The sequence below is a fragment of the Chlamydotis macqueenii genome, chromosome 2 (genome assembly GCF_036417535.1).
Source record: "Chlamydotis macqueenii isolate bChlMac1 chromosome 2, bChlMac1.mat, whole genome shotgun sequence".
Lineage (NCBI taxonomy): Eukaryota > Metazoa > Chordata > Aves > Otidiformes > Otididae > Chlamydotis > Chlamydotis macqueenii.
The window spans coordinates 44,103,287-44,130,874 of record NC_141557.1 but is presented as its reverse complement, the minus strand read 5'-3'; the positions used below and the strand labels follow the sequence as shown (position 1 = coordinate 44,130,874).

General features: G+C 40.5%; 1 protein-coding gene across 1 annotated transcript in view; it reads left to right on the top strand.

The window, feature by feature from the left end:
• Positions 1 to 27,588, top strand: part of TRIM71 (tripartite motif containing 71) — a 58,545-nt gene that overhangs the window by 28,950 nt on the left and 2,007 nt on the right. The window contains exons 2-3 of the mRNA XM_086742330.1: positions 14,894 to 15,061; positions 25,215 to 25,349. Of these exons, the coding sequence (XP_086598456.1) occupies positions 14,894 to 15,061; positions 25,215 to 25,349 (303 nt within the window). The remainder of the gene's footprint in view (positions 1 to 14,893; positions 15,062 to 25,214; positions 25,350 to 27,588) is intronic.

The window sequence follows — 27,588 nt, the reverse complement described above, 5'->3', positions numbered from 1 at the left end:
TGGCTTTTGTCTGTTTCCAGATGTAACTTGCATATTGAGGCCTGTTACTGAAGTGAGAACAAAACAACAAAACATCTCGGCCTACAAGGGGAAGGAAAAAAAACCCAGCACCTATTTCTTTTTTTAATGCTACAAAATACAGCTGTCCAGTGAAACTGACTCTTCTACAGCTAACAAGGTCAGGTTTAGAATAACAAAATGTGAGTATTTGCCCAGCGTTTACATCCAGACTTAAAGCATTTTAACAGCAGTCTTGCTGAAATGCTGCTTTTTTTACAGCTCTGTAAAAAGTAACAGAGTAAAAACAGTAGCTCTTTCCCACTTTGCACTCAATCTCCGAATCAGTGTGTGGGGTTTTTTTGTTTTTGTTTTTTTTTTAATTGAAAGAAAAGTCAATGTTTCATCTGATACTGGGAAAAATCAGAAAAATAACCAGTTCATTCTTGAAAATTGCTGTTGGTGGGGGAATAGAAGTGTGAAGTGAGATGGAAATTAGGGGTGACTTAGGCTTTTAGTATGATTAAGAAGTTCTTTTTTTTTTAATGCTGCAACATCTTATCAAGAGTACTTTGTAATAGTTTTTTGGTGTATATGCACAGTGAACGTTGCTTTAGGCTTTTGCAGTACCGGTAATTTTGCAGCCATTGCCAGTGCAATTTGAATTTGCTATTAACGGTGTGATAATGGTGGGGGAAACACCCTAAGGTGGCTGAGGCTTTTCTTCATGAAAAAGGCTGCTGATTGTTTGGAAAGATTCCCCTGGAGTACTGCTGCATATGGAAACTCCTCTTTACTGAAAGTGCAAATCTCTCGTTTTTGTCTGGCCCGTCTGCCTGTCACTAGGCCTTGATTCCTGGCTGAGCTGGGCTGCAGCTCTCAAAGGTCAGCTCCTACCCCGGCTTCTGTGTGAGAGGTTAGTTTTGCAGAGCAGATGGGGCTCCTAAAACTTTTTTTTTAATGGTCTCCGGTCAAATCACCTCAAGCTGTAATCTCATTAAATCTTTAAGTGAATCAGTGGGTCTGGTTATTACTTGAAAGCAGGGTTACAGGAAACGATGTTCCTGATGCAGTAGGCCTGTCCTGGAAGTAAGCTACCAGAGGCGCTTGCCTGTGTGTGGCTCCTAAAGCTGCTCTGTTACTTTGATAGCGGAGGTGGTGTGTGGGGTATAGTAAGTTAACCTTTTGGCAAGATGCAGCTTTTCCTGAAATCCTTGCTGTGTTAACTTACGGAGTTTTAATTCTCCCTTGTATTCTTGATCACGTGTGCCCGTTACACTGTCCCAACAAGCCATTTCTGTCCTAGAATAAATTAAACCTAAAAACTTACTTAGGAAACTAGCAGATTGCTTAGCACTGTACGCACTGTTGCTCAAAACTGAATGACAACACTGTCCAAAAACCTGGTCTTGCTCTTTTTTTTAACCCAGCCTGCTGTCTTTCTGAGTTCCTGTGTTAGAAAATGCTACATAGAGGAATATTCTAGACGTGGGCAGGTAGCTTCCTTGGTCTTTTGACCAAGCGGACTTGACTCAGTAGGTTGATTGTCTTATGTGTGGAAATCTGGTTAAGCATGTTTTGTTCTTCTGTCTGGATCACAGGAAGCCTTTTTCTTTTTAAAAGAGAATAAATCTAATCTATAACCTCTGCAAACTTTCTTCTTAGCGGGCAGGGGACATGTAGGACTAGTTTGTCAATACATAAAAAATTAATGATCATGGATTACCATGCAAGACTTGTGTGTACACAAGAGTGTTCATAAAAACTTTCTGCTGATTGTGCAGAGATAATAAAATTTCTTCTGTCTTGCCTACTTGCTTCCTCCCTCAGAGGGGGAAAAACCGTACCTTGTGTAAACCTGGCATTTAGGTGAATTGGTGTACCTGAACTGCAGTCCAACTCCTAACAGGGCTTGTCAGAAATAACATATTTCTAATGTAGCTGTTTGCTGTGCACTTTCACATGCTTTCACTGTAAGAACGATCTCTTCCTTAGAAATGTATTATATATAACAAGACTGTGGATTTTGTAATAAAATAGTTATTTTGTAGTAAGGCTAGTGCATATTTTGCTCTTCAAGAACAGAGCAAGGATTTAACCTTCTTAGCCATCCCTTCTCTCATCTTTCTTTGATAGTGAGTCACATTTGACTCTTCCCCTCTATCTAGTTCAGTTTGGATAGCTTTTTTTCTCTTAATTGATGATTGAACAAGCCTTCTATATTTACACTTATCCTGTTTTAAAGCTCAAACAAGGCTGTAGTTAAAGGTTTAGAGTAGGGCTAACTTGCTTGCACAATACAGAAGCAATCTAAAGCTAGTGTTATGTGGAATGATTGCCAGTATCAAAAAGGCAAATGCTTTCACTCAGGGATTTGAAGTACTTAAGCAGTTTTAAAATTCAAAGTGCTTTCAGATTCTTAAAATGTCCTTTAAATATATTGCTGAACCATGACAGAGTAGCACCAAACCACTATAGTTTGGTTAGACCAAAATTGTAGTGCTCTACAACAGAATTTATTTAGTGGCTGTGTTGAATACATACACTGTATACTTGACCTATGGGAGCCCCATGGAATGGGTTAAAAACAGTTTATGTATCAATCATAACATAAACCTTGACTGAGATGGAAGATGGTCCTCACTCTCCCTGAACTGAACCTACTACTCAGTGATGTCTATGGCATAATGACGCAGTGCAGTTATTAATGTTTCTTACTTATTGTCTGTAAGTACATAAAATCTACCCTGCAGTTTGAAGGAGTAGTAACTCTGCTCAGCTTCAGTTTTCACTTAATTGAATGTCCATCCTGGAATGCTTATGTCTTCCCAACCCAACCCCCCCCCCCCCCCCCCAATTTCAAAAGGAAAGCAATCTGAAGTCCTGTCCGTGGGGAAATGGGCTATTTTAGTGGGACACTGTAGCACTTATTTAAATCTATGACAGAAAAGCAGAAAATTTTTTGGGGGGAGTAAAAAAAAAAAAACAGCAACAGAAAAAAGACTACTTCGTCGGGGTGGGAGGAACATAGGCTTTAAACTTGCTTGTACCTGTATTTCACCCGTTTGCAAGTAAGTGAGAGGCAGGTAAGTGATTAATTTAAAGTTTTGAAACTTAGGTGGTCGTGCTTCTGTTCTGTTGCTAGAGAGGCAAACAGCTGGAGATAAATTAAGACATACTTAAATTGTCCATCAGAACTTGTCTTAAATCTTCAGATAGAAATAAATGTCTCTAATTTTGTGTTAATGGCTTGTAAATAAAGGTTTATCTGTTGTTCTTGCTGTTCTGTAGAGATAGAGAAAAAACTATTCAGAGTAAACACTTCTGACTTCCCGGAACAGATCTCCTTATTCTTAGATGTTTTTCTTTTTATGATTTACAGTACCTTTTTGGCAGTAACTGCAGAGCTGTGTCATTATATGATAGATGGACAAGAATTTACTCATTCACTTGCAAGAGATTAAAGAGTAACCTGCAGTAATGTTTGTTATATGATTATTGAAATGCCCTGTGGCTGTTAAGACAGCTAGGTCTTCCAAAACAAACATTAAATACTAGAGTTCAGTTGGAAGTAGTAGTGCACTAGCACCCATAGCATAACACTTTCATGAGGAGACTTTCATAAAACATGACTGTATAATCCTCCTTAAAATTAAGAGGAATTGTAACAAGCGTTCTAATCTGGCAAATTTAGTCTGGTATTCTACTACGAGCAGCAAAGCCTTGATCCTCAAGGACAGCATTTTTTCTCTGAATAAGATACTCCAGTGTATGTGCCAAATCCTATGCTGGGAGCAGATAATGATTATTTTTGACATGGCTGGTTCAATTTGATCGTGTTAATAGAGGAATCCTGATATGGTATATATAATATCGTTTTAGAAATTGCTGCCTGAGTCTGGAGCAAACTGATTTTTTTTTTTTCTTTCAATCTAATTCAAATTTGTTTTTGCTTAATTAAGATTTCTCATTTATGAGGAATCCAAACCGAAACCTCAACATGTCGTAATTTTTCTCCCTGGTCTGAAACATGTGTACTTAAGCTAGTAAAAATTTTACACTTGCATCTTTACTGTGTGAGCATTTGAGAGGATGATGGTATAGAGGGAGAGCTTGAATGCTTTTTGAAAAGATACCTTCCAAATGTTCATGTTAGCTATTTTTGGGTTTCAGTGAAGTTCCTTCAAAGGCTTTATTCTGTAAGGACTTGGTACATGGATATATAGTTGTTGTAAAAATAGTGTTTGGGACAGAGTAAGGCAAGAGGAGTAGGAAAGGCAAAGGACAGAGTGGGCCACTTCAGTGCTGCCTTTGTGCCTTCTGCAAAACCTGTTCCACATAAGCAGTAACTAAAAACATTGCAGTATAAAACACTTGGAATGGATTTATATGTCAGTTTTCCCAGACAACAGTCTTGCCTGTGCTCCCTAATAAAAGGCTATAGTTGGTCATATTCACTTTGACCTGAGTTTGATGTGCATATGGCACTGGTGGTAACTGGACTTGTTTAATAGGCATGGATTGTTTCACAGTTAAAGAACAAAAAAAAAAAAAAAATTAACAGCTCCTGCTGTGGGGGTTCAGTGCCATGACTGTTCTTGTTTCAGTTTTCCTGTGAAGATAGAAGAGGTGCAAGGTGAAAGTGGGAGGAACAGCAGAACTGTGCTGTTCCCATCAGACATCCAAGCTGCAGTAGTAGCCAATGCCTAACAAATGCTGGGGTGGTGATGGGAGAAGGAGAGAAAGATGACGTCTTTTTTTCCCCTTCCCCTGTCCGCTTTGCATGCTTGGTCAACTGGGCAGTTTCCCACTGAGAAAATGCGTGTGAGGAGCAAGGAATTTTTCTGTAATGTGCCAGCTTATGCCCTAGTGCATTAATTACTGTTCTTTGTTTTTACTCCACCTAGTTTGAACTGCCATAGGATCACTATGGTTCTGTTTCTACGTTTAAACTGATAGAGGTATTTAATTTTTTGTATATGTAAAGCGTCTAAGCCTTACTACGGAGTCATTGCAAGCAGCCTGATCCCTTCAGTAATTGCCGTCTCTGTAGTGTTATTAGCTTGCATAATACTATGTAAATCTCTGTGGAAGAGCTGGTGCTGGAAATGGGGGGAGGGACAGTGTCTTGTACAAAGATGTGGACTGATTTTGCCTGCCAGGCTGTTACTCAAAACTGGGATTACCAGAGTCTGGTGGTGGTGTTAGATATCTGAATAGCTTCATTTTGCTAAATATATTTTAACAACCCTCTTCATCAAAAAAGCCGTTGAGAGTTATTAGTCTAAAAGTTGATAGATTTTTTTTTTTTTTTCCTTCCTCCTTAACACATCCTCCTTTCTGAAAAGGTACAGAGAGGTGCTTTTTTAATTCTGTAGAGATTATGTAATGTTACTAAAATTATTTTTTAAATGAATAATTGGTACAGAGACAAACCTCTCCCAAATAGAACGTGCACTTGAAGATGGAAATGAAAGATGTTAAGCTACCTCATGCTTCTACTTCTATATTAATGGTACTTCCATATAAAAATGGCTTTATCTGAAATTTATTACTTTTGAGTACTGTTCTTTAGTAGTTGTTTTGACTCTCGGTTCTTGTGCTCTTCTGTTGCTGGCAGTAAGGCCACAGAGGCAAGGGGGAACAAATAGACAATAAAGCTGGAAACTGGGCTCAGAATTCATAGTAGTTTAGTCTGCTAGTATTCTCTAGCTCCTGTGGTTTGAATTGCAGGTTAAATTCACATGGTGGTTCAACTGTGAGAGTTTTCAAATGTGCCCTTTCAATCTTTTTTCTTGTTACAAGTAAGTACTAGATGATGTAATTGAAGCATTACACTTTGAAAGAATAGGTGCAAACTCATATTCTAAAGAATATTTTTCTGAACCAAGATTTCTAGTACTGCTTAAGACTAAAGGGGGAAAAAAACCCCACAAAAAACGTCACCCTGAAAAACCCCGCATGAAACAATCTGAAGCAGAACTTATCACAGAGTTAAAATAGGTAAAGCCACAGTTTCTTTGGGTAACTGTTCTTTCTCCTCATACTCAATTTTTCCCTAACAATTGAGCATTATGAGTTTAAGATGCATAGCTTGATAGGCTTTCTGACCCCCTAGAGAAGCCCTCTAAAAATATTAATGGGAATCTGTTGCACCAAGGTAAATTTTCTTAGGTAGTGGTGGTTTGACTACAGACTAGCTCTATAAGAAAAATTAATCTTACAAAAGAGCTGTTTGTGCTGGGATCAGGAAACCGCTCTGGCAAACTGCATGCAGCCCATGGGTTTAAGATGTTTCACATTTGGCTTGTTTTTGGTGGGAGGACTCGCTGGCCCTTGCATGAAATCCAGGAACTTTAGGGTTGTTTGTTTCTTTTCCCACTCCCTTCCCCCATCAAATCAAAAAGAATAAGGTTTGTCTCCAGTATATTAAGAGACAACAGCATTTTCTAGCTATTTGTTTGCAAGGCATTTAATAGCATCTTTGCAGTCAGCTTTCCATGTGAAGGTCAACAGTTGCCAAGGGCCTGAATGGAGGCAGTGTTCTCTGTGGTGCTGTAGGAACGGCACGGAGTTGAGCAATACAGATTTTTGAGAGGCGAGGCCCGTACCGATGTTAATCACAGAGCAGGATGCAGGAGCCTCGCATGTACTCTGACTCCTATTCTAACCCTTCCTGTGGATAAAAGGAAAAAATTTCAAGAGCTGTAGTGCTGAGCTATGCAGGGAAGGAGAAAATGTGTTTTGTAAGGAGTCTGTAGACATGTTGTAGTTGCTTTCTAAGAAGCAGAACACCATGCGCAATAGCAAAGCACTTATCAACCCATTACAATTTACAGCATCGTTGAAATCATGGTCAAGCTTTGGCTGAGAACTCTAAGGCGCTCCAGCTTTTCAGAGAGCTGAAGGGTTAGGGAGGCTGAGTGAAGGATTTGCAGGGACTTACAGTGGTGTCTTGGACAGATGGGCTTGGAAGTAGAACTGGGTCCTGACCTGCTCTAATGTCTGCTTCCACAGCAGGCTATTAGCTTGCCTGCTGGAACTGTTGAATATTTAGATCCACCCACTGTCCCCTGTGCCAAGACCACCCTGCTGCTACTCGTGTCATGTAGATTTGGCACAGAAGCTGCATTTAAACAGCTAATGAGTTGCATGTTGAAGCACAGGCTGGGTCTCCCCTATTGAAATCAGTAAAAGAGCTGACTTATTGCTGGCTTGAGTAATCTTCTAGCTACTGATACTATTGCATCTTTCCATAGACTGGCTGCTTTACCTGCTTTAGTGCTGAAGCAGATGTTGTGACTTTTAAAAACAAAAGAAATACAGATTTTCTTACAGCAAACAACTTCTTTAAAAGAAAATAGCAGATCATAGACTTACTGTTACGCAGTAATTAAATGATAGCTCACTGTGGGATAATTATACCTGTGTCTCCTCAGTATTAACATTACAAGAATGTTAAGCCTTGCTTATCCCTATATGTGAAACGTTGGAGCCATGAGTAAAGGTGGATATGAGATGTTCTTTCCAGTCCATCAATAACTGGAATCTCTGAGGTAGTGCATTAGATCTGCTGGCCAAGTTACCTTGCACCCAGCTGTTAGAAAACTAGCTGATGAGATGCTAATCTTCAAATCTAAGCACATTCCAGGTGAGTGGTAGTGTGCTCCCTCTGTATTTAGAGGGGATGAACAGGGGGGGTGCTGCTGGCGGAGGTGCTGCTGAGAGAAATACTTGGGATGCTGCAGTTCCAGGGCTTCAGGTGGGTTGCTGTAACTATGACCTACAGCCATCACGTGGAGTTTTATATATAAAGATTTCAACTCAAAACACAGAGGATGCTGGATCCAGCAGATCGTTAAACCAGCTTTGTCAAAGGCGTGACTTCCTGTCTCCTAGCCCCGGTTTGCACCCTGTTGTCGCACCATCACAGCCATGATGTGGCCTTCAGTGTGAAGTGGATACTGGTTGTCACTTCCAACCCAAGTCCTTTTGAATATGCAAATCCTGTTTGCATTGGCAAAGACAACTTAAATGGTCTCTGCTGCACTCCTAGATGAGTGTTAATACCCACTGGGTTTTCTAAACTCTGTTAATGGAACTATGCCTCTTCCAAAAAATCTTTGCTTTGAACTTAGATTATTTGACTGACCCAACGTTGTCATGTCACCACTCTTTAAAATATGCTGCTGTTTTTCCTGGCTTCATGACATCACAGCAGGACTGAAGAAGGTAAACATCAAGAATCTTAAGACTGTGGTAGTCTGTTTGGTTTAACAGCCTGTTTAGCTTATCAGACTCAACTCAGGTTAGATACTGCTCTTTTAGTTAGAACTTCATATGAATGCTATCAGTGAGAAAACTTACACTGATTTCCAGCTGTGAGATGTAGCTTAGCACTGCAGCTCAGCTGATATTTAGTAGCTGTCATCAGATGTCGCCATGTCCTTAGTTGTGGGTTATTCCTCCTCCCATGTGCTGATGCTACTGCTGTTCTGACCCCAGGGTCAGTTGATTGAATAAACAATTTTCTAAAGTTAATTTTCTGCTGTTTGTAAAGATCCCTGAATCTCTTCACTGAGACTGGAAAAGCAGTGAATAGAGGGAGGAAAGGAGGAAGGTAGGAGTTACAGAGCTTCCTCATACACAGAGTGGCAGTCAGTTCAACTTCAGAGTGAAATGACAGCCTTGAGCTGTGTGTGATATCACGTTGGCAGCATTGCTGGTTAGATTTGGGGTTTTTATAAGTGAGCTTCCTTCCCCTTCATGTGCTGGGCCAAGAGATACCTGTGTGACTGGGAAACTGGAGCAAGGAACAGAACCCACTGGAACATCTGGTGAAGGAAGATCTAGTGCTGGAAAAAAATGCATGTGGAATTACAGTTTTATTTCCTACAAACAAACTTGCGTGAGTCTTAGTCATCTGCTAGCTGTGTTTTTATTATCCTTGCGGGGTAAGGAAACGAAGCTGAATTTAACAGAAGGGCTGAATGATCCTCTTGCACTTGCTGAACTTCTAAATTGGACCAAACCCCATCTCCGTTCATCCGAGCGGCAAAGGAAGGTAATAAAAGCAAACTGGTTTCACTAATCCCACTCGGTACAACTTTCTGTGCATACTGCATGCCCTATGTAATATAGGCTGTGGTGCTTCAGCTTATACATATTCTTTTAGAAATTTTATTACTGGAATATTGACCTGAATTTGAGAATTGGCTCTTCTGTCTGCTGTGGAGACCTTCTGGAGTTAGTGTACCATTTCCCGTTGCCACTGGATGCAGCGAGGAAAATTGGTGTTAAGCCAGTGTCTTCTACACCAGAGCATTAAGTCAAAATACAGACTCTAAGAATAATTTAGTTGTTAACTGGTACACAGAAACATGAGATTCTTAAGTGTCTCTGAAAGCAAAATGTTTCAGGTATACTGGGAAATAGCCCATAGTTCTGATGTGTATCACATGGCTTGCTCACATCTTCAGTCTTTATATTTTGTATTAAAATTTCAAGAGTTGCATCAGTGCAGAAATTAAGGTTCCTAAAACTCCGGTTGTGATGTGAAGCAAGATAATAGTCACAAATTACTGTTACAATGGAAACTAAGGACCAGCTTCCTACAGAGTGAAAATACTACCTCTTTCCATTTAAACTTGCAACAATTATCTGCACCAAACCCTGAACCAGTCATCCTGGGTGGTGTATTTATGTGGGGTTTTTTTTGTGGTGTTTTTTTTTTTTTTTTTTAAATAATTGCTGCATGAATGATGCAGGGGGAAGCAGTTTCTTCTCCAGTTTGGGGTGGGGGAGGGGGAACCAACCGAACAAAACACAGTGCTGAGGGAGGAAGCCTAAAATTAATTGAAAAACTAGTTTGTACTAAATTCATAGTCATCTAAGCTTTACACAGTAGCTAACAAAGCCACTGGTGTTTGAGTTATTGTCAAGGGAAATAGATAATAAACCACCTTTAGTAATGGAAAACTTTAGACTGACTATGGTAAGTATGTGTGTTTTTGTTGGTTGTTTTTTTTTTTTCTTTCTTTTTCTTGGTCATAAACTCAAACTAAGTTAACTTACAAATGCCATACTGAAACGTGTCTGAAAGCAGAAACCAAGAGGCCACTGTTTTGTCTGTAGATATTTTTTTTAATTGTTGGTTAAGATTACTGGGTAGCTTTTAGAGCATCAGACTTAAAAATTTAAAATAATGCAACCTTATGTGTCGCTGTCTCATACAAATTCTTAACACTGTAGACTTAAATAAAATCACTGCAAGACACTGAGATGTCATGACAGAAAACAAATGTTTAAACATGGTGGTTGGATTCCACATGTTTTATTGACAACTGCATGCGTATGTGCTCTGAAACATGCTCTGAGGTGGGAGAAATCCAGTGTTTGCAAGCTGGGAGAAGGGATTTTGGGCTGGGAGTGTTGCTGAAGGAACATTTATTGAAAGGCACGTGAAGGATAAGCTGCCTCAACTGCTGTTTCTGCTGCATTTCCCTCTGTCATGGTGCCTACTGCATTCCATTGCTTTTGTCTGGGCTTGGTATTTGGGAAATTTTGGTGAGGGCTGGAAGGTGGTGGGGGGTGGGAGTGGGGCACGCTGGAAGGCGGTCAGCGGTAAGGAGAGGCGGGCTGGTGTGGGAATTGTGGAGTGGGGTCAGGGTTTAACTTTAGTGGCCATTCATCAGATGATGATTGATTGCTGTGCAGTCCCAGGGGACGTTTAACAACATCTCCGCCCACCCCCACCCCCCCTGCCCCCTTTGAAAGCAGATGGACCAAAAAAATGGGGAGAGCGACACCCAGGAATTCCTGCTGTTGTAAAATGTTTTTACGGTGCACTGTACAGCCTTTCCTGAAGCAATCACATTTATGGCCTTGCTGTTGTATTTCTTGGGCTGCTGTGGCTGTAAAAGATGAATAGCCCTGTAATATGGTTCACTGATTCTGTTTAAATTGAAGTAGGCTCCCTTTATTGTTTTGTGTCTAAAATTGTATGCCACCAATTCAGGAAATATTTCCTGTTTGGGAAATAATCAACCCATAGCTGATTTATTTTTAAATAAATCACTTTTAACTATCTCTAAAACTATTCCCCTCCTTGCTTCCCACTTCTCTCTTCATTTAATTTTGGTGTAAATTCTAAAATACTAATTAATGCAGTGAAGCAGTTCTTTTTAAAAAAAAAAAACAAAAACAACAACAACAACAAAAAAAACCCCAAATCTACTAAACTTGCATATGAATCTTTTTTTCTCTTACTAGATAGTTAATCAAAACGAGTGTTGGAAAGGCACCAGTTTTTATCTTGAAGCAGTTGTGTTTTTACTTAATTACTTAACAATTACTACAGAAAGAAACAATTCACTACATGCAATTTACACAATTCGGAATTTCTTTGAAAGGGAAGACCTCTCTGCTTTATTCTTATTTCTCTCTTGCTGCCTGTCAGAGTATGTGTGGTTTGGAAGAACCAGCATGTTTGAAGGCTTTTGCTTATAAAACAGCTTTTCATACATTTGGGAAAATAGTGAAATTAACAACAGGACAACAGTTAATTTACAGCTCGATGGATATTTTGACTGTATCATCTCTGCCACCTTCAGATAAGGTGGGGGGGGTAGGTCTTAAGACTTTCCCCTTAAATACTGTTTTGTTTTTTAAGCTGATCTCTGTTACGGAAAACTTAGTATTCCTTTTCCTGTCCTCACCACCCCTGCCCATTCACATTTCAAGACCGGTCTTGTTGTTTGTCATATAATGAGCACAGAAGGAGCAGTACGTTGCTGTATTAGCCGTGCAATGGAAACTTGGGGTGGCTTTTTCACATTGCTGAGATTGGAAGAAGTGGGGAGGCTATGCCAGCCTTCTAGGTACTCTGAGTGCACCAAATGTGAATTGAGAACACACTTTTGCATTTTCCAATAAAAATACAAAGGGCAACATATTGTTGGTATGAGGTTGGTTTGTTGGGTTTTTTCTGTTTGGTTTTTGGTTTTGTTTTGGGTTTTTTGTGGGTGTGGTTTTTTTGGTGGTTTTTTTGTTTGTTTTTTTTTCAGGGGAGTGCTTATTTTGGTGGAGTTTTTTGGCTTGCTTTCTCCCCCTTCTACTTAAAAACAGGCATGGAAACTTAATCTAGCAGTACGTGACCTTTGTGGCCATGACCTAGGGACTGGGATGCAAGCAGGCTTGAGCTTAACAATAACTGCCTGGTTGTGGTTATAAGGACAGGCGAGCTGGATGCTGTGTTCCAGGCTCCGTCAGCTCGGCTGACACAAACCCCCCTCGCTGTTGTACCCTGCAGAGCTAAGTACTTTCCAGTTTAATTCTCTGGGAGCATAGTCGTACTGCTGGGTCCTCCTGCCAGTGAGTATTTGAGACTGACCGCAGGAGGAGAATGGCCCTTCTGGTACTTCTTGCCAAGCTGGGATTTCTGTTGTAGTTTTTGTGTCCAGAAGGGAGTTTTGGAGGGGTTCCTTGTTCATCTTGAAGCTGCCCCGACTCTTCTAGTTCGCCTCTGGTGCCTAGCTCCCTTCTGCACTGAGAGCAGTAGGGACTATGCATTTGTGTGTATTTAAGGTGACTGTTTTAAATAACAGTGTGATGGTGGAGATCAGTCCCTCACTGTCTACTTTGCTTTCCTTCATCCAAGCCTGTTAACTCTTTCACTCTCAAACATTAAATCTAGGTTGCTTTCACCATTTTGTTTACTAAGAAACAAATACAAGCTTTTGTCAAAGACTCTCTCCCTGCCATGTCCAACATAATCTGGATACTTCTGAAATTAGATTATAGTTCTTTTCATTCTGAATTCTGGGGTTATGTTTTTCACCACATTTTGGAGGGTGGTAAGTGGCAATTGAACAGCTTAAATTTAGTTTCTCTTTGGTTTGAGCAAGTGGATGACTCTTCACCCCTGGATCCTGTTACATTGCAGCAGGAGTGTGCTTGGGTAACAGGACTGACCTGTGGTGTTTCACCAAGCTTTTGCTGTTGGTGTTGACTATTTTGGAGGACTAGTAACAGATTTAACTTGCTTCTGGACTTCTGTTCATATGGTCACCATTTTCCTTTCAGCTGCTCTGCTTGATTGAGGCCCCAAATCCCTGCTGTATGTTTTTAAAGTATATCGGATTCGTATGACTTAACTTGATACCCTGTCTTGGTTTTCATTCTCTCTCAACTTCTCAGTTGTTTAAGTGGAGTCATTCAGCAACATGTAATAAACATTCCCTATAATTTCAACAGCAAAATTACAGAACTGCCTAAGCAAGTGAACATTGTATACCAATTTAGACAACCACAGCATAAAGACAAGGAACCCTCTAGCTGAGGAAGATGGTGCATTTAAATAATGTATTTCAGAAATAAGGCAGCTTTTTACTTAGGAAAGATGAGGATCTGAGACACTGCTTGAGGGTTTAGTATTTGAACAGAAGCAAAATATAACAATCTATTCCAGTTTCCCTACAACAAAACCTGACTTTTTTTTTTTAAAAGGGTTTTAGTAAAATCAGACATGTGTGCACAAACACACACATACCCCTTTGAGAAATTAATCCATATATCACTTCAGCTGTTGTGCTTATAGGAGCTTAAAATGTCACTTTATGCAGCACAGGCAATCTGAGGGAGTCACCTGTCCTGTTCTCCCCCTTCCTTTGAGGGAGAAGGGAAAGGGGGATGTTAGGCACCATACCACAAACTGTTAGCTGGAATTGAGAGTGGCTGGATGACAGCTGTGAGAAGATAGGCATATCAAACACTTGTCCAATCTTTGCTCTTGCTCCTTTCTGAGGTAGATTTCAAATAGCTGGTGATGGAAAAATTGTTTGTACTATGAAACCTTGTTTGCCACTCTGTAGTGGATTTTTGATTCTTCCCATTGTAATCTAGATTTTCTAACATTACACTAAAACAAAAATAGTGTATGTAGTGAAGAGCAAGAATACAGAACTACCTTGTTTTGAATTGTGCTTTTTCACTTGCGTCTTTGAAAACAGAACAGCGGATTTCTGCTTGCCTCTGAGACAACACACTTCTATGGAAGATACTATTTTTGTGTGCTGCTTCCCTCTACTGGGTGGAATGGGGACATATACGATTGCTGAATGGATCCAGCTTCCTAGGCTAGCCTCTTGTGCAAGACTTTCATTGTGATTTCAATATAGGTTAAGTGCTTTCTGATTAGAATGGGATTTTAGTGGCTACCGACAGTTCACTGTAGCATTTAGATGCTCTGATGGGCATGTTAATGTTCCAGTCTTGTTCTCCTCCAACTTGAGCATCTCTAAGTATCACTAGCATAGAAACACTACGTCATAGAAAAGGGTTTTTTGCTTTGCTGTTGGGAGTGACAGAAGGGAGCCTTGCCTATTATTGTCACTGCTCTGAACACAAGGGATTTGCATGTTTTGGAAAAAGAGGATGGTTCTTGGGCACGCATAACTTGTTTTCCACTTCTGGGGGGTGGGTGTGCTGGTACCTGCAGTTTGCCAGTGCAGTGATTATTAAATGACCCACTTAAGAGAATGTGGTGTTTGTGTATGCAGGAAAAGTTTTCACCTGAAAGTTGCCATAGATGACATCTCCAATCTGCAAGTGTTGGCAGATGGCTTCCGCTCTTAAGAGGAGCTGATGTGGACACTCTTCCTAGTATTGTATTGCAAAGAAAACAATGATACTTCCATCTAACTGTTACAGTATGATTTGGAGCTTACTGGGAGAGAGAGCTCTTCCTCTGTGGAGAAACTAGAGTGAAGTCTTTGCCTATCACTACTGCCTCTAACCATCTCCTTTACAGTTGAACTGTTGGATTCTTTTTTTTCATCCTCATACTATTTTCTCTTTAATTCTTCATTAGACAGATTTATTTTTTTTTTTCTTCTAGGTACTGCATTTCTACTGTGATACCTGTTCTGTCCCCATATGTCGGGAATGTACCATGGGACGACATGTGGGTCACAGCTTTATCTACCTCCAAGATGCCCTCCAGGACTCCAGGACTCTCACCATTCAGCTCCTGGCAGATGCTCAGCAAGGACGACAGGCTATTCAAGTAAGATACTCTCAACTTGAACACTTTATTTCCCCCCTGCTTCTTTCCCCTGTAGCTTGTCTATTACAGGGCAAGGTGTCAAGGCAAAAAGCTCTCTGCTTCTGCTGTCATTTTCCACTCCTGTTCTCTGAGATCTCTGTCAGAAGTGACTGTGGAGCTGAAAACAAAGTGCTGTTATATTAATTTTGCATTCTTGCAGCACAATCTTGTCATGCAGATCACCATATATATGAAGCTCTATACAAATGCACTTGAGCATGAAGCATTTTGAAGAAAGTTCTAGTCTTCCATAGCAATGCCACACCTGGTTTTGTTTTTACAACTGAGACTTATTTTCAGCTGTCTTTTATACCTGTACAGCATCTAGCACTGTAACTACCTATAACTCTGGTTATGTCTTCAGTGTTGCCACCAAATATAAAATACTAATCAGCTGTTGGTGAAACATTTAATTAGTGTGAAACTTCTGACCTGCCTATGTGAAGGATCTGGAGCTATCTCCATACAAGGATTACTCTGCACAGACAGATGCACACCATAACTGGCTATTATTGCATTCTACCTCAGCTATGTTTTGTAATGCAAATATAAATATCAGGCAAGGGCTGGAAGGAAGGCAGTACAGTGCTTCAAACTACAGAAGAAATTTGTGTAGGGAAGTAACCTACAGGGATATGTAGACAGTTAGTTACTTTTGCTGAATAATATCTAATATTTACTGTTATATGATATTAGCAGTAGTTTCACCCGTATAAAAAGACTTTGGATGGGGAAAGCATCGTGGGAGACTACACTCCACACTGCTATCTTCTCGATTTATTAGCCTCAAATGCTCTAGATTTGAGCTGGGTATTCTGAAACTCAACACTTCTGTGTGATTTAACTAATAAGAATTTTCTGAGTAAACATTAGTAGAATACCGTATATAGGAAGTAGACCTACTTTCTGAATTTGTGCTTTCCTGGCACATGCGTGGTGTAAACAGTAATAATAAAACAAACAAACCCATTGTCCCCACCCATCATTGCCTGTTTCTAGTAGGTGAGGATTTGAGTGGGTCTCTTAATTTTCTTAATAAATAAAATCTGTTAAATCTCTTCTTGTGTTGTGATTGGCAGTGATGACCTTCAGTCTCTCCTAGCTCACTTTCCTGCAGCGCTACAGAATTCCTGTGTAATCTGGGCAAGTTACTAAAGTAGGGCTTGTGTGTCTTGGGGACCAGCTATTTTGAAGTTGGATCTCTTTCTGTGATGTGATAATTCTTGTCCCTCACTGGTTGGTGAGAATAAGCCATAACTCTTAGCATATCAGATAGCTATTACCCTTTTAAGTGAGCTTGTTCAGTGGGACAGGAACAGCTAACTTTTCTCTCCTTAAGTCTTTGTACCTGTGGAATGAAATAAGTGTTATCATGATATATACTTGTTACAACTGAATAGCAAACACCAAGTTTTTGGAACTGCATGGCTAACTTAAAACTCTATCTTAAGACAGAATTTTGTGAACGTTAGCTTCTTCCAAGATTTGTTTTAAATTGGATCATAAGGCTCTTCAGCAGTATCCATACTGAAATATTTAACATGTCCCCAGAAATGAGCGAGAAGCAAGGCACTATACTAGTTTAAAGAACCTTACTGGTGCAGTGTTCTGAATTTCTCTGGCCTGCCCTAGACAACAGCTTGTCTGTTAGTAATTAAATTACTGCTTTTGACCTCCAGGGCTCTTAATAGTCTAACTGGTGTGGATAAATCTTCTTAGAAGGGACTGACTCTGAGTAGAAACTAGCAGAATATAATTGAGTACTGCTCTGCTGCTATTGCGTGAGTGCTTTTGTGCCTACTTGTGTCCTACTGGGTTTACTTTGCTTATTCCTCCCCTGTTTTCTTACTGCTTTTATGTTGGAGGCTCCTGACATTGTGATGAGCTGACTTCTTTCTGATGATACATACAGGTAAAGGGGTGGGTGATACTGGCTGTGCTCATGTAACTCGAACAAGCAGCTGAACTGACCTTAGTTTGTGCAGTTTTGCCCTGGTCTAGCTACAGCCTATCCAGGTTAAGAGGCTGTCTTGGAAGTGTTAACAGGGCAGCTTGTGTAAAGATTCTGTGAAGTGCACTATTTTTTTCAAGAACTGAGTTGTCTTATTAGTTTAGTGGGCTTTTTAGTCTGGACTGCTGTACAGAAAGGGTGTAGTGATCAGTGATGAGGTGGTGGCAATCTGTGTGTGCATATGCAGGACTTGGAAGACTGTATAACTCAAGACAGCCTCTATCTAATCGACACCAGCAGTGACTAGAAGAGCATGTGATGCTGTTAAAAGCAGAGGTGCCTGACTCAAAGGTAGATGCAGTGGGTCAGCTGTGTAAAAGTTTTCGTGGAGCAAAGCTTTCCTTGTTCTTGGCATGGTAGGACTATGAAGCTATATGTTTCTCCTAGGGAGGAGACGGCATATCAGCATGAATTTAAAACAAACTCCAAAGTATCTAGACTCTAAATGAAAAGAAATTGGCTTGAGTGCTTTTGTTAAAGTTTGAAAATGGTCAGCAGGGAATTAAATGCCAGTACAAGCTGCAATATGAAGAATGTAGACTGGAGCTCTGTGAGGCTTGAAAAATAATATGGTGTAGTAACACTTTTTTGTGGGACTGATTCATACTGCTGTACTAGTAACTCTTTCTTAACAGGCTCTGAAAGCGATAGCTCTCTGACATAAGATGTTGAGGATGAATGAGGAGGGGTGGTTAAGAGTAAAGGGGAAAAGGTGGAATTTGAAGGGCATTGCAGGAGAGAGGAAATCAAGCCATGAGTCAACTGGCTGGAGAGTATCTGGTTAACCAAAGTTGAAGGCTCTTAGGAAGAAATGTTTATTTAAACTCTTCCTGTGGCTTTGGAGGAAAGATTGTTTTTCAGACTTAAAAAAATGCTTTGAGTTGAGATACATTTCAGCCTCTTGATCCACTGAAGCCAGTCACTCCTGAAAAGTCCAAGCCTCACTTTTCAAAGGAGTTGAAGTCCTCTGTAAGAAATAGTGATCCTGGTGGCAAGAGGCTTGCTTTTTTTCCTCAGTGAGGTTCTGCAGCAATGGAAAGCTTCCCCTGCTTCCCTGTGTTCTGCTCGTCCTGGCCTGGATCACGTGTTTCTAAGCCTGTCCCTAACACAAGAACTTGTGCTTCTGTGCCTGAGTGGTCAGCTGAAAGGATAACCCCTCTGTAGGGTTACTTTTTGGCAGGCTCAGCCCCTATGGCTGGTTCACTGCAATGCTACCAAGGGCTGTCAATGGTGCCAGGGAACGGAGCAGAAACACCCAGCTCTGTTGCTTGTAGGACCTCTTTCTTGTCTCAGTGGAAAGCTATGCTTCTTGCTGGTGTGCTTTTCTAGCATTCTCAGAGGCTTGAATTGATATAAAAGCCAAAGTTGACACTGGATTAGTAGGGTGGGGGGAAGCAGGACTGCTGCCATTCTATATGGAGGAGCTTGTCCTGCTGCCTTGTCTTACCTCACGAAAGCGTACACTTAGCTGTCTTCTTTCAGATTTTTTTCCAAGGATCGGGCCACAAACTGAACGTAAATCTGTTACGATGAAAGATAGATGGCTTCTTCAAAATGTCATGTTCTTAAAATACATCTATACATGTGTAATTGTAGATACATATGTATATGTGTGTGTAATCTAATGCACTTGCGTAACAGTAAAGCCTTGAGTGCTTATTCCCATTTAGAGTCAATTCCAGGTGAACATGTTAACATACAATCTGATCTGTTCATGTCAGCTGTCTTAAAAGCTCTTTAAAAGGCTTTCTTATAAGACATTGCTGTCCCTGTTTTTATTGGAAAACCAACAAATTCTTTCTGAGCTGAGCCTATAGATATTTTTACTAGGATGTTTGACAGTGCAGGCTTACACATTTAAATTAATGCTGGTCATGCGCAGAACATAGAGGGAGTCACTCTTATCTTACCAGACAGGTCAGCCATTAAGGCAATGCCTCTTCTCTCCCAAAATTGTGGTGGGGGGGGGTGGGGTGGGGGTGTATGAAGTAGATTAAAACTTTTAGGGGAGGAGAGGAGAGAAGTACTGCAAGAAACTTGGCCAGCCAGAGGAGGAAGCTGATCTCTGTTGCCTTGAGCCTCTGCCCTTCAGTGGAAGCTTCCCTGCGGGTTGCCATATGGATCTGTGCTGCCGGGAGGTTGATACCCGAGAAGGATGGCACCGCTGCGCTGCGAGGGGCGTCGTTCTGGGGTTGTCACATTGAGTTAGCTCAGGCACCCTTGTGTGTGGCTTTGAAGTCAGGCTTGCAGGTTTGAGAATCTGAAAATGAAGCTTTGTAAACAAAATTGAGTCAGTTGTTCTTTCCTAAATCTAGGATTTATGTCAAGAGAGGCTGAATTTCTTTATACTTTGAGTTATTGTTTTGTGTTGTGTTTTAGTGAGTTCCTTAATGTAACAGCAGATGGCTGATTTGACCTTTATCACTGTCCAAACTACTGTTCTCCCTAAAACTTTAGGCAAAAATATCTTCTTGCAGTACAAACCAAAGTGCTTGTTTGTCAGTTTCTGACAAGAGTTACCTGGCCTCTAGCCCTCCCTCCATCAAAACTGCTTTTAAAGAAAAATTCTCAAAGAATTTTCAGTGAAACTTTTAACATCTTATGCTCTTTAGGCTGGTACATTTAAATTGGTCCAACTACTGTGATTTGTGCTAAATCTGCACCAATATTACTGCAAAGCCACTGCTAAGCCTATTAATCCTAGTATCTTTACTGTAACTGTACTTTGTATAAGATCTCCCAATTAATTTTTCTAGTACAAGAACATTAGGAGGTTTATATCCAGATCTTGATGCTGGATAAAGCTGGCTGTTAGGTCCTGGTTGTTTTATCCTGGTCTGAAACAGTGATAAGTAATTGGAAAAGTTCTTTGGAAACAAGCCCACTATATCTTTTTGTAACCATGAGGAACTGAAAACAAACTATGGGTAGAATACCTTTAGCATTTGGTGGAAGAGGGCTAACTGGAGATATTGGGAAAGATTTCCTTTAAGGTTTTTTTGTATTTAATGCGCTTTTAGAAACTAGAGAGGGTTTGCCAGAGAATATGCATCTCAAAGCTGCTTTTTCCCCCCTAAGTAGGATTAACTTCCTCTTTAATTCCTTGGCACTGAAAGTGTAAATCCTCCATATTGAGGTAGGGAAGTGTGTATTTAAGATTCTTTAGCCATTACCTGTGGTCCATTCACCCCTGAAATACTGAAGGATTCCTCTGAAGATAACAAACTTTGCATTCAAGTTTGAATTTTCTCTCTAGAGGTTTGCACCTTCATTGGAAAACTTGAACTAGCAGACTTAAATACTGGAATTAATGCTTGAAAAATTACAGCTTCCTGCCATCTTGATCTATGATGCTATTTTGCTACTTCTGGCTCTTGCAGTTGGCTTCTTTGTAGCTTTGTGTTGTAGCATCAGTTGTGATGTTGGAGCCACTGTAGTAAGCTCATTTACTAGGTTTGTTTGGTTTTGTTTTGTGGGGTTTTTTTTTTTTTGTTGGTTTGGTTTTTTTTCTCTTTTTCCCCATGGTGGTTAAATGAAGGTGAAGGGGAGCTCACAGAGGTACCCACCTAAAGAGGGCTTGCACAGGATGCATGGGGTCCAATACGACTTTGCTCAAAATTGGCTGGAGCATGTAGGAACTGGCCAGGCATGCCTGAGTCTGCTGTCTTGTCCTGGCCAGGAGTGTTTAGTTTTGCATGTTGTACCAGGACACTGGCACCCTAGGTGCCAGTTAACCTGTTAACTGGTTAACAGAGCCTGTTAACCCTTGGTGCCAGTGACACTCTATGTAGGGGTGTTTATGTAGAGCTAGGTCTAATAAGGTGTAAAATACTGTATGAATTATAGGAATAGCTACCTTGAGGTGTTAAAGTAGTCTTTTTGGTTTGTACAAAATGTCCAGAGAAGAAAAGCTTTGAGATAGGCACGTTTAATAATCCTCGTTAAAAGCTTTAAAATCTGACAGTACAGGCAATGCTGCATGCCGTTGTCCTCTTCAGCTAATGTCTGTGCCTTGAATGTTGTTTGTGGATATTTGGGGTAGGTTTATAGAGAAGAGCAACAACTTCTAAAATGTGCTGGTAGCAAGAGCTATATCTGCATGGCTTTCCTTCTTGAGAACACACTTGTCTGCCCCACTGGAAGCTCTGTGTGCAAGGTTTCCTTTTGTTGTAGCTCCCTGGAACATCTCGCCTACACAAACAACTATTGTTACTTAAACTTCGAGGAATTAGAAGTAGCAGTTTCAGCCCTAAAGTTTAGAAGATACATTGCAAAATCTGGTTTTCGTTGTGGTGGGGTTTTTTTGTTTGTTTTTTTTTTTTTTTTTTAAACACAAGGCACTAGTGATATCTCTAATAGAATGGGGAGTGGTATTGGCCATCTTTGAGCCCCTGGGAAGTCATGAGTGAACAGGTACAGATGCAAATAAACAATTTACTGTATCAGCAACAGTATGAAACAAAATAGTTGTTATCTATCTCAAATTCAGTAACCTGACGAGATTCTTTGCTAAACACAGGCCTTGTCTCCAGTTTCCCAAGCATGTGAACTGACTGAGCATCTCATTCACTAGTGCTGGAATAATTATGGCATACTGTGAGGAGAGTGCCGCATAAATTGCTTTTCTTTAAAAGGATTTGTTGTTAAAAAGGGTTGTGTGGTGCCTGACCAGAGCAAGAAACGCTGCTGCTTAACATGTTTCCTAAAAAGTTGACCTCTCTGAAGACAAGTTCTGCACAGGAAATGCCTGCAGAACAGCAGGGGAGAGTTATCATGGCAGAGCTGTGGTATCTTACAGTAATCAAAGAGAACAAGGGATTTCCATGTAAAGAAGGCTCCTGAAAGTTATACTTAAAGCTCTTGACTTTTGCTTCCGATAGATAACTTGCCTGTTGCTGTTCTCTCCCCGCCATACCACTGCCTGCTGCTGTGTGTTTGATGCTGTTCTAGCTTGTTTTTGCGGAGAGCAAGATCATGTGAATTGGACCAAAACTTTGCCAATATCCTGGACAATGTTAGAGCCTTAATGTTTTGGGCATCCTTCACTGATCTGAGCTGTTCAGACTCAGGCAAGTAAAATAAATCCAGATGATGACCTGAGCTGTTGGTAGGACAACCTTGTGCTATGGAGTGCAGTTACTTGCCCTACCATAACTAGTTCCTATGGATGAAAGATCACAGCATCCACAGGGAATCAATACCTCCCGTGCTGTGATGGTGTTCTTGAAAGGTGGACTTTGGTTTCGGTAAAGAATTGTGAGGGATGTTGAGATTGCCCTTAGCTATCAGGTATGGGGAAAGCATAGGCACAGATCACTGTCCTAATGGATACTGCTCTACAAAAAGCTCGAGCAAGAAAACCAAGACTTTCCTGCTTTCAGACACGCTTGCTAGAATTAGAATATGAGTGGATAGCATAGTTTCCCTAACATTTCTTAAGAAGACAGCCCTTTCTCTTTGCATGAGGAGGAGGGTGTTTTGCTGTACTTGGTGAGAATCCAGGTCTGTTTTGGAAGAAATACATATCTTTTCCATGCAGTAGAAGCTGGTTCTGTGTTTTAATGGCAAAGTAGAGGTAATAGAGGCAAAGTATTCTTACATGTGGACTCTTCCAGTTAGTACTAAGACTTAACTGGCTTTTGTGAAGCCTTAATCTGTGGCCAGTTGTGACTTCATGTCTTCTTTGCTAATTGTTGTAATGAGATTTTTCACTTTCTGTCGACTTGAAGTGTTCAGTCAAGTTGGTCTGCCAGAAGCTTTTTGTGAAGGCAGGTCAGGTCTGCCTCCAGAGAGACTGGGATATTCAGGCTGTCCGTGAGTTTGAAGACATTCCTTGTTAAAAAAGGTAGGGAAGGTGACTCTGACTTGGGAGTTGTAGCACTCCTAACTTCCTCTGTCAGTTTGCAAGAGACTTCTTTGGATTAAAGATTAGAAACGTTGCCTTTTCGTATTTTCTCAGGGTTGTCTTTATCTTGTCTCCAGTGAGTAATCACCTGAGCAAGTTAGTCTTCCTTTTCCTTTCAGTTCTCTACTCCTACATGACCTTAAATACAGCTAATTCAAACTAGTTGTCTTAAAAATAATGACCTGGAATGAAAATGTCCAAGTAACAGTACACTTCAGGCTTCATGTTTTAGCATTCCCATTGTTGGCATAAACTAGATGCTCTTGAACTTGCCAGATCAGACTTTGAAAATACCAAATGACTAATTCCATAAAAGATAACAAAAAGCCATGTGTAATTTCCTAGGCAAAGCTGGCTCATAAATTGTTGCGTCAGGTGGTTCTTTGGTACATACTCATATACAGAATTAAACTGAGAATTTTTCTGTAAAGCCCTGAATATACAGTAAAGCCTTTAAATTACATTTTTGTTCACTTTATCAAGCCTACATTTCTGAAGATTTAATGTTTTCTACCAGGGCATTCCCTGGCTATCTAGTCTGAAATAGCTCAGAAGTTCTGGAATAGGCTAGTTCCTCAGACCAGAGTGAGGGAAAGGTGTTTGTAAAATCTACAATGCTGTAGTTAAAAACAAATACTCATGGCTTTTTTCAATGGCTTTCAGTATGTAATGTGGAAAACAAAGGTCAGTTTGAGTTATGTTCTCAGCTGTCAACAACTTAAATTCTTGCCTGTCAAGCTGCTACATTTGTGTAATGTGTTGGTAGGGATTTAGATGTCGTAGGTTGATTAATATTAAAATTCTAGAAATAAAATACTGTGTGCCAAGCTTACGAAAAGAGAAAAAAGTAAATGCTTGTGAATCACAGGGTGGTTGAGGTTGGACGGTACTCCTGGAGGTCTTGTCCAAGCCCCCTGCTCAAGCTTAGAGCTGGTTGCCCAGGACCATCCAGGCGTCTTTTGAATATCTCCCAAGGATGGAGACTCCACAATCTCTGGGCAACCTGTGCCAAACCACCCTTGCAGTGAAAGTATTTCCTGATCTTCAAAGGGAATCTCCTGTGTTGTGCCCATTGCTTCTGGTTCTGTCACTGTGCACCTTTGAAAAGAATCTGGCTCTATCCTCTTTGCACTCTTCCTTCAGGTACTTACATGGATGAGATTACCCTTGAGCTTTCTGTTTTCTAGGCTGAATACCTTCACATACCATCATTTTGTTCTAGAATTTTGTAACTAATAAACAAGTATCTTTTTAACCTCTTAAAGGTTCACAGCCTCATCTTCATGCTAATGTTGGTTCACTGTATGACAGAAGTGTTGACAAGATTCAGTTAACTGATGCTATTGAACCTTTTCCGTTGGGAACTGTGATCCTTCAGATTTGCCCGCTCTTTTTATCTTGTTTGGTTTTGTGCCATTTTCTGAAATATTTTGTGAAACTGGGGGCAGTTTGAGAAGGATTGTTAAAGGAAATGATTTTTTTTTTTTTTTTTTGAGAGGAGAAAAGATATTTAGATGGTCTACATGTTCCTTCCAGATGAGTTCTGCGTATTTGCAGAATGCTACTACAGAGTGTTTTGGAAATACTAGTGTTACAAAGTTACATTAGAAACAATTATCCACATCTTGGATAGTGAACAAATTATCTGAATGCTTTTTAAGGAAAACCATCTAATCTGTGTTTTTCTTTGAAAATTTATTAACTTCACATTCTGTTGGGGTATTTTGTGCAGCGCAGATGCACGGATAAAACAGTCTGTTCCCTATAGTGTCAGTTCTTACCAGAAGCAGAACCATGACAAAAAAACCAATCTGAACTGTTTTGAGGGACAAGACAAACTGGGTTCCCTGTATGTAGGAAAACATGATCAAGAATTTCTGTGCAGGTCTCTTGTTTGAGTTCATACTAGCTGCTTGCTGGAGCTGCACAGAGAACTTTGTCACATGGTGTTGGTGCATGGTACAATGAAGGCATAAACTCTGTGTAATGGATATATTTTAAAAAGTTATGTCAATTTTCAGCCTTTGACATATGAAATGGGCAAAGGCTTGGTAAAAAAAACCAAGTTGTCACTTTCTGCTTTTACCTGAAGGCACAATGAAATGTAAGCAGCAATCCTCTGATGCATTTTGAATATGTTTAGTTGAGCCTTAACTGTGTTGTCTTTTTTTTCCCTTTTTCCCACCCCCCCCCCCCAGCTGAGTATTGAACAGGCGCAGGCTGTGGCAGAGCAGGTTGAGATGAAAGCAAAGGTGGTACAGTCTGAAGTCAAAGCAGTGACTACTAGACATAAGAAGGCCTTGGAAGAGCGGGAGTGTGAGCTGCTCTGGAAGGTATGCACCTTACATTTGTGGTTTGAATTGCTGACAAATGCCTTTTCAAACTGAAAACGTGTTTCTTATCTAGCACATGCTCAGATTCTGATATCCTGTCAAGGCACATTGAATTGAAACGCTACAGTTCACTCTGAACTCACTTTCTGTAGGTAGCAGAATGCTGGATTCTGTCTGTAGTTGGTTTTGTGCTGAAGTTATCTCTTAATCTGAGAAACTGGTTGAGTTTTTTTGATAGGGACTACAGGATGCTCACACAAGCTCAGCCACACAAGTAGGGTGGGCACTCCCTCTGCTGGCTCAGCAGCTGTGCCTCACATCTCAGTACTGATCTGAGAAGAGATCGCCTCTCTCGTTTAGAGAATGTCTTTAAAACCTCTAATATGCTGCTGTGGAATTAGGTACACAGCATACGAGTTTTCTTAAGTGATCCACTTTTCATAAACAAAGGAAAGGAGCAAAGCTGTATGTGCTGTGTCCTTTTTTAGAAAGACTAATAGAAATTCTGCAAGACTAACTTTCATTGTCCCCACAACTAAAAACTTACTTTTAATCAAGGTAGTGTCCCTCTGATATTCCCCCCCCCCCCCCCCCACCCCCTACTAATAGAAAAGAATACTCTCCAGCAAGAGTATCTACACAGTTCCAAACTCATGCATTCACTTCAGCCACAATGCATGTGGGGTGTTTTGAGAGGAGGAAAGGAAGTTAACAGCAAAGCTTCTTACTCCAGAAAAGTAACTTAGTGGTTATGGCTCTTCTCTGCTTCTTTAGCACAGATTAGATTGGGTCTTTGGGTCCCGCTTGCAGAATTGAACAGAAGCCCATTCTCTGGTGTTGGATTAGGTCTTTTAGATCAGTGGGCCAAACTGAGTTGTCCTGTGACCATGTGATTGCTAGTACTGGTACTGGGGAGTGAAAATGTGTGGTCAGCATGGGAAAAGTTTAGGAGTAAATTGGGAATGCTCCTGGGAATATCCAGTCGCACCAGATAAAGTGTGGCAGGAAACCAGGTCCTTTGTGGCTGCTGCCTGTAGTAGCAGAGCCAGGCACAGTGGTACATATGTGTGGCTGGTGAGGCACACGCTGCCAAGAAGCAGTGCCATCCTGCTAAAGTACTTCTTCCCTGCTTCTTCTCCATCAACACTGATTGGAATGGTAATTTTCAGGTTTAATATTTGTTGCCAGAAAAATAACCACTCTGGTAAGAGTTTATTGTAGGGAACTGCTCTAGGTACAGTGAGACTGTCCCCTAAAAGAGAAGTTTGTTTTTCTTTAATTCTTTTATAAGTGTCAGTGGTAAGATTAGAAATGCACTTTCTATAGTTACTGTACTTCTAATGCTGCTTTTTCTGAGGTGTTTGGATTGAGGAAGGTGAGTTCACTTTCCACTGTCAGCCTTCCCCAGGAAGCTTGGCAGCCTTCTCTTTTGAGATATTCCTCGTACAGGAGAAGCAAGAGCTGTCCCTAAGCTATTTGTATCCCAAGAGACTGCATAAATGTACTTTATTGGAATGCCTACACTGAGAGCAAGTTCTCTTCAGGTTATAAACATTGTTTTAAGAAGGAAACTTGGGGGTGGTGGGAAATCATTCCAGAAAAAATAAAGCTGAGTGTATTAAGTCCTATTGTGAAGAGTGTTAGTGAATAATTTTGGGTAGCAAAGCTGAGAGCAAAGATTAAGCTGAAACCTAAGATTAGTGAAATCTTGTGGAGGAAGCATCTTTTTTTAAGTTAAACCTGCATGCCTTAACTTTAAATGATACAGCGTGTTTGTACATCTGTTATCTAATCAGTGTATAACCAAGGAGTCTTCAGAGAGTGAGTTGTCCCTCATTAAAATACGTTGCTGGTATTGTTCTGCAGCCAAGCAGGTATTCAGACATAAGGAAAGATATTTTTGCAACAATAAAGCAATTACATGTTTCATTAGTTTTACAAGGCAGGTGCCTTTGCCAGATGGTCTAAAGTGATTTTCACAAGTAAAGATAAACACAGTCCTGTATAAAATAGTTACAAACAAACATTTTTTGCTTGAGCTTCAGTCCCCCAAGCAGGGACTGGCAGCAACCTTCTGTGTCATTTGAAGTGACATTATAAAGCATCCTGTTGTAAAGCACTAGCTCAGCATGACTGTCAGTATTTGCAGGAAAAAATAATTGGACCCTAAAAATCCCTGGAGATAGATACCTGCTATTATCCAGTCACATGAAACAGTTCTGGCAGGCAGGGGAATGAC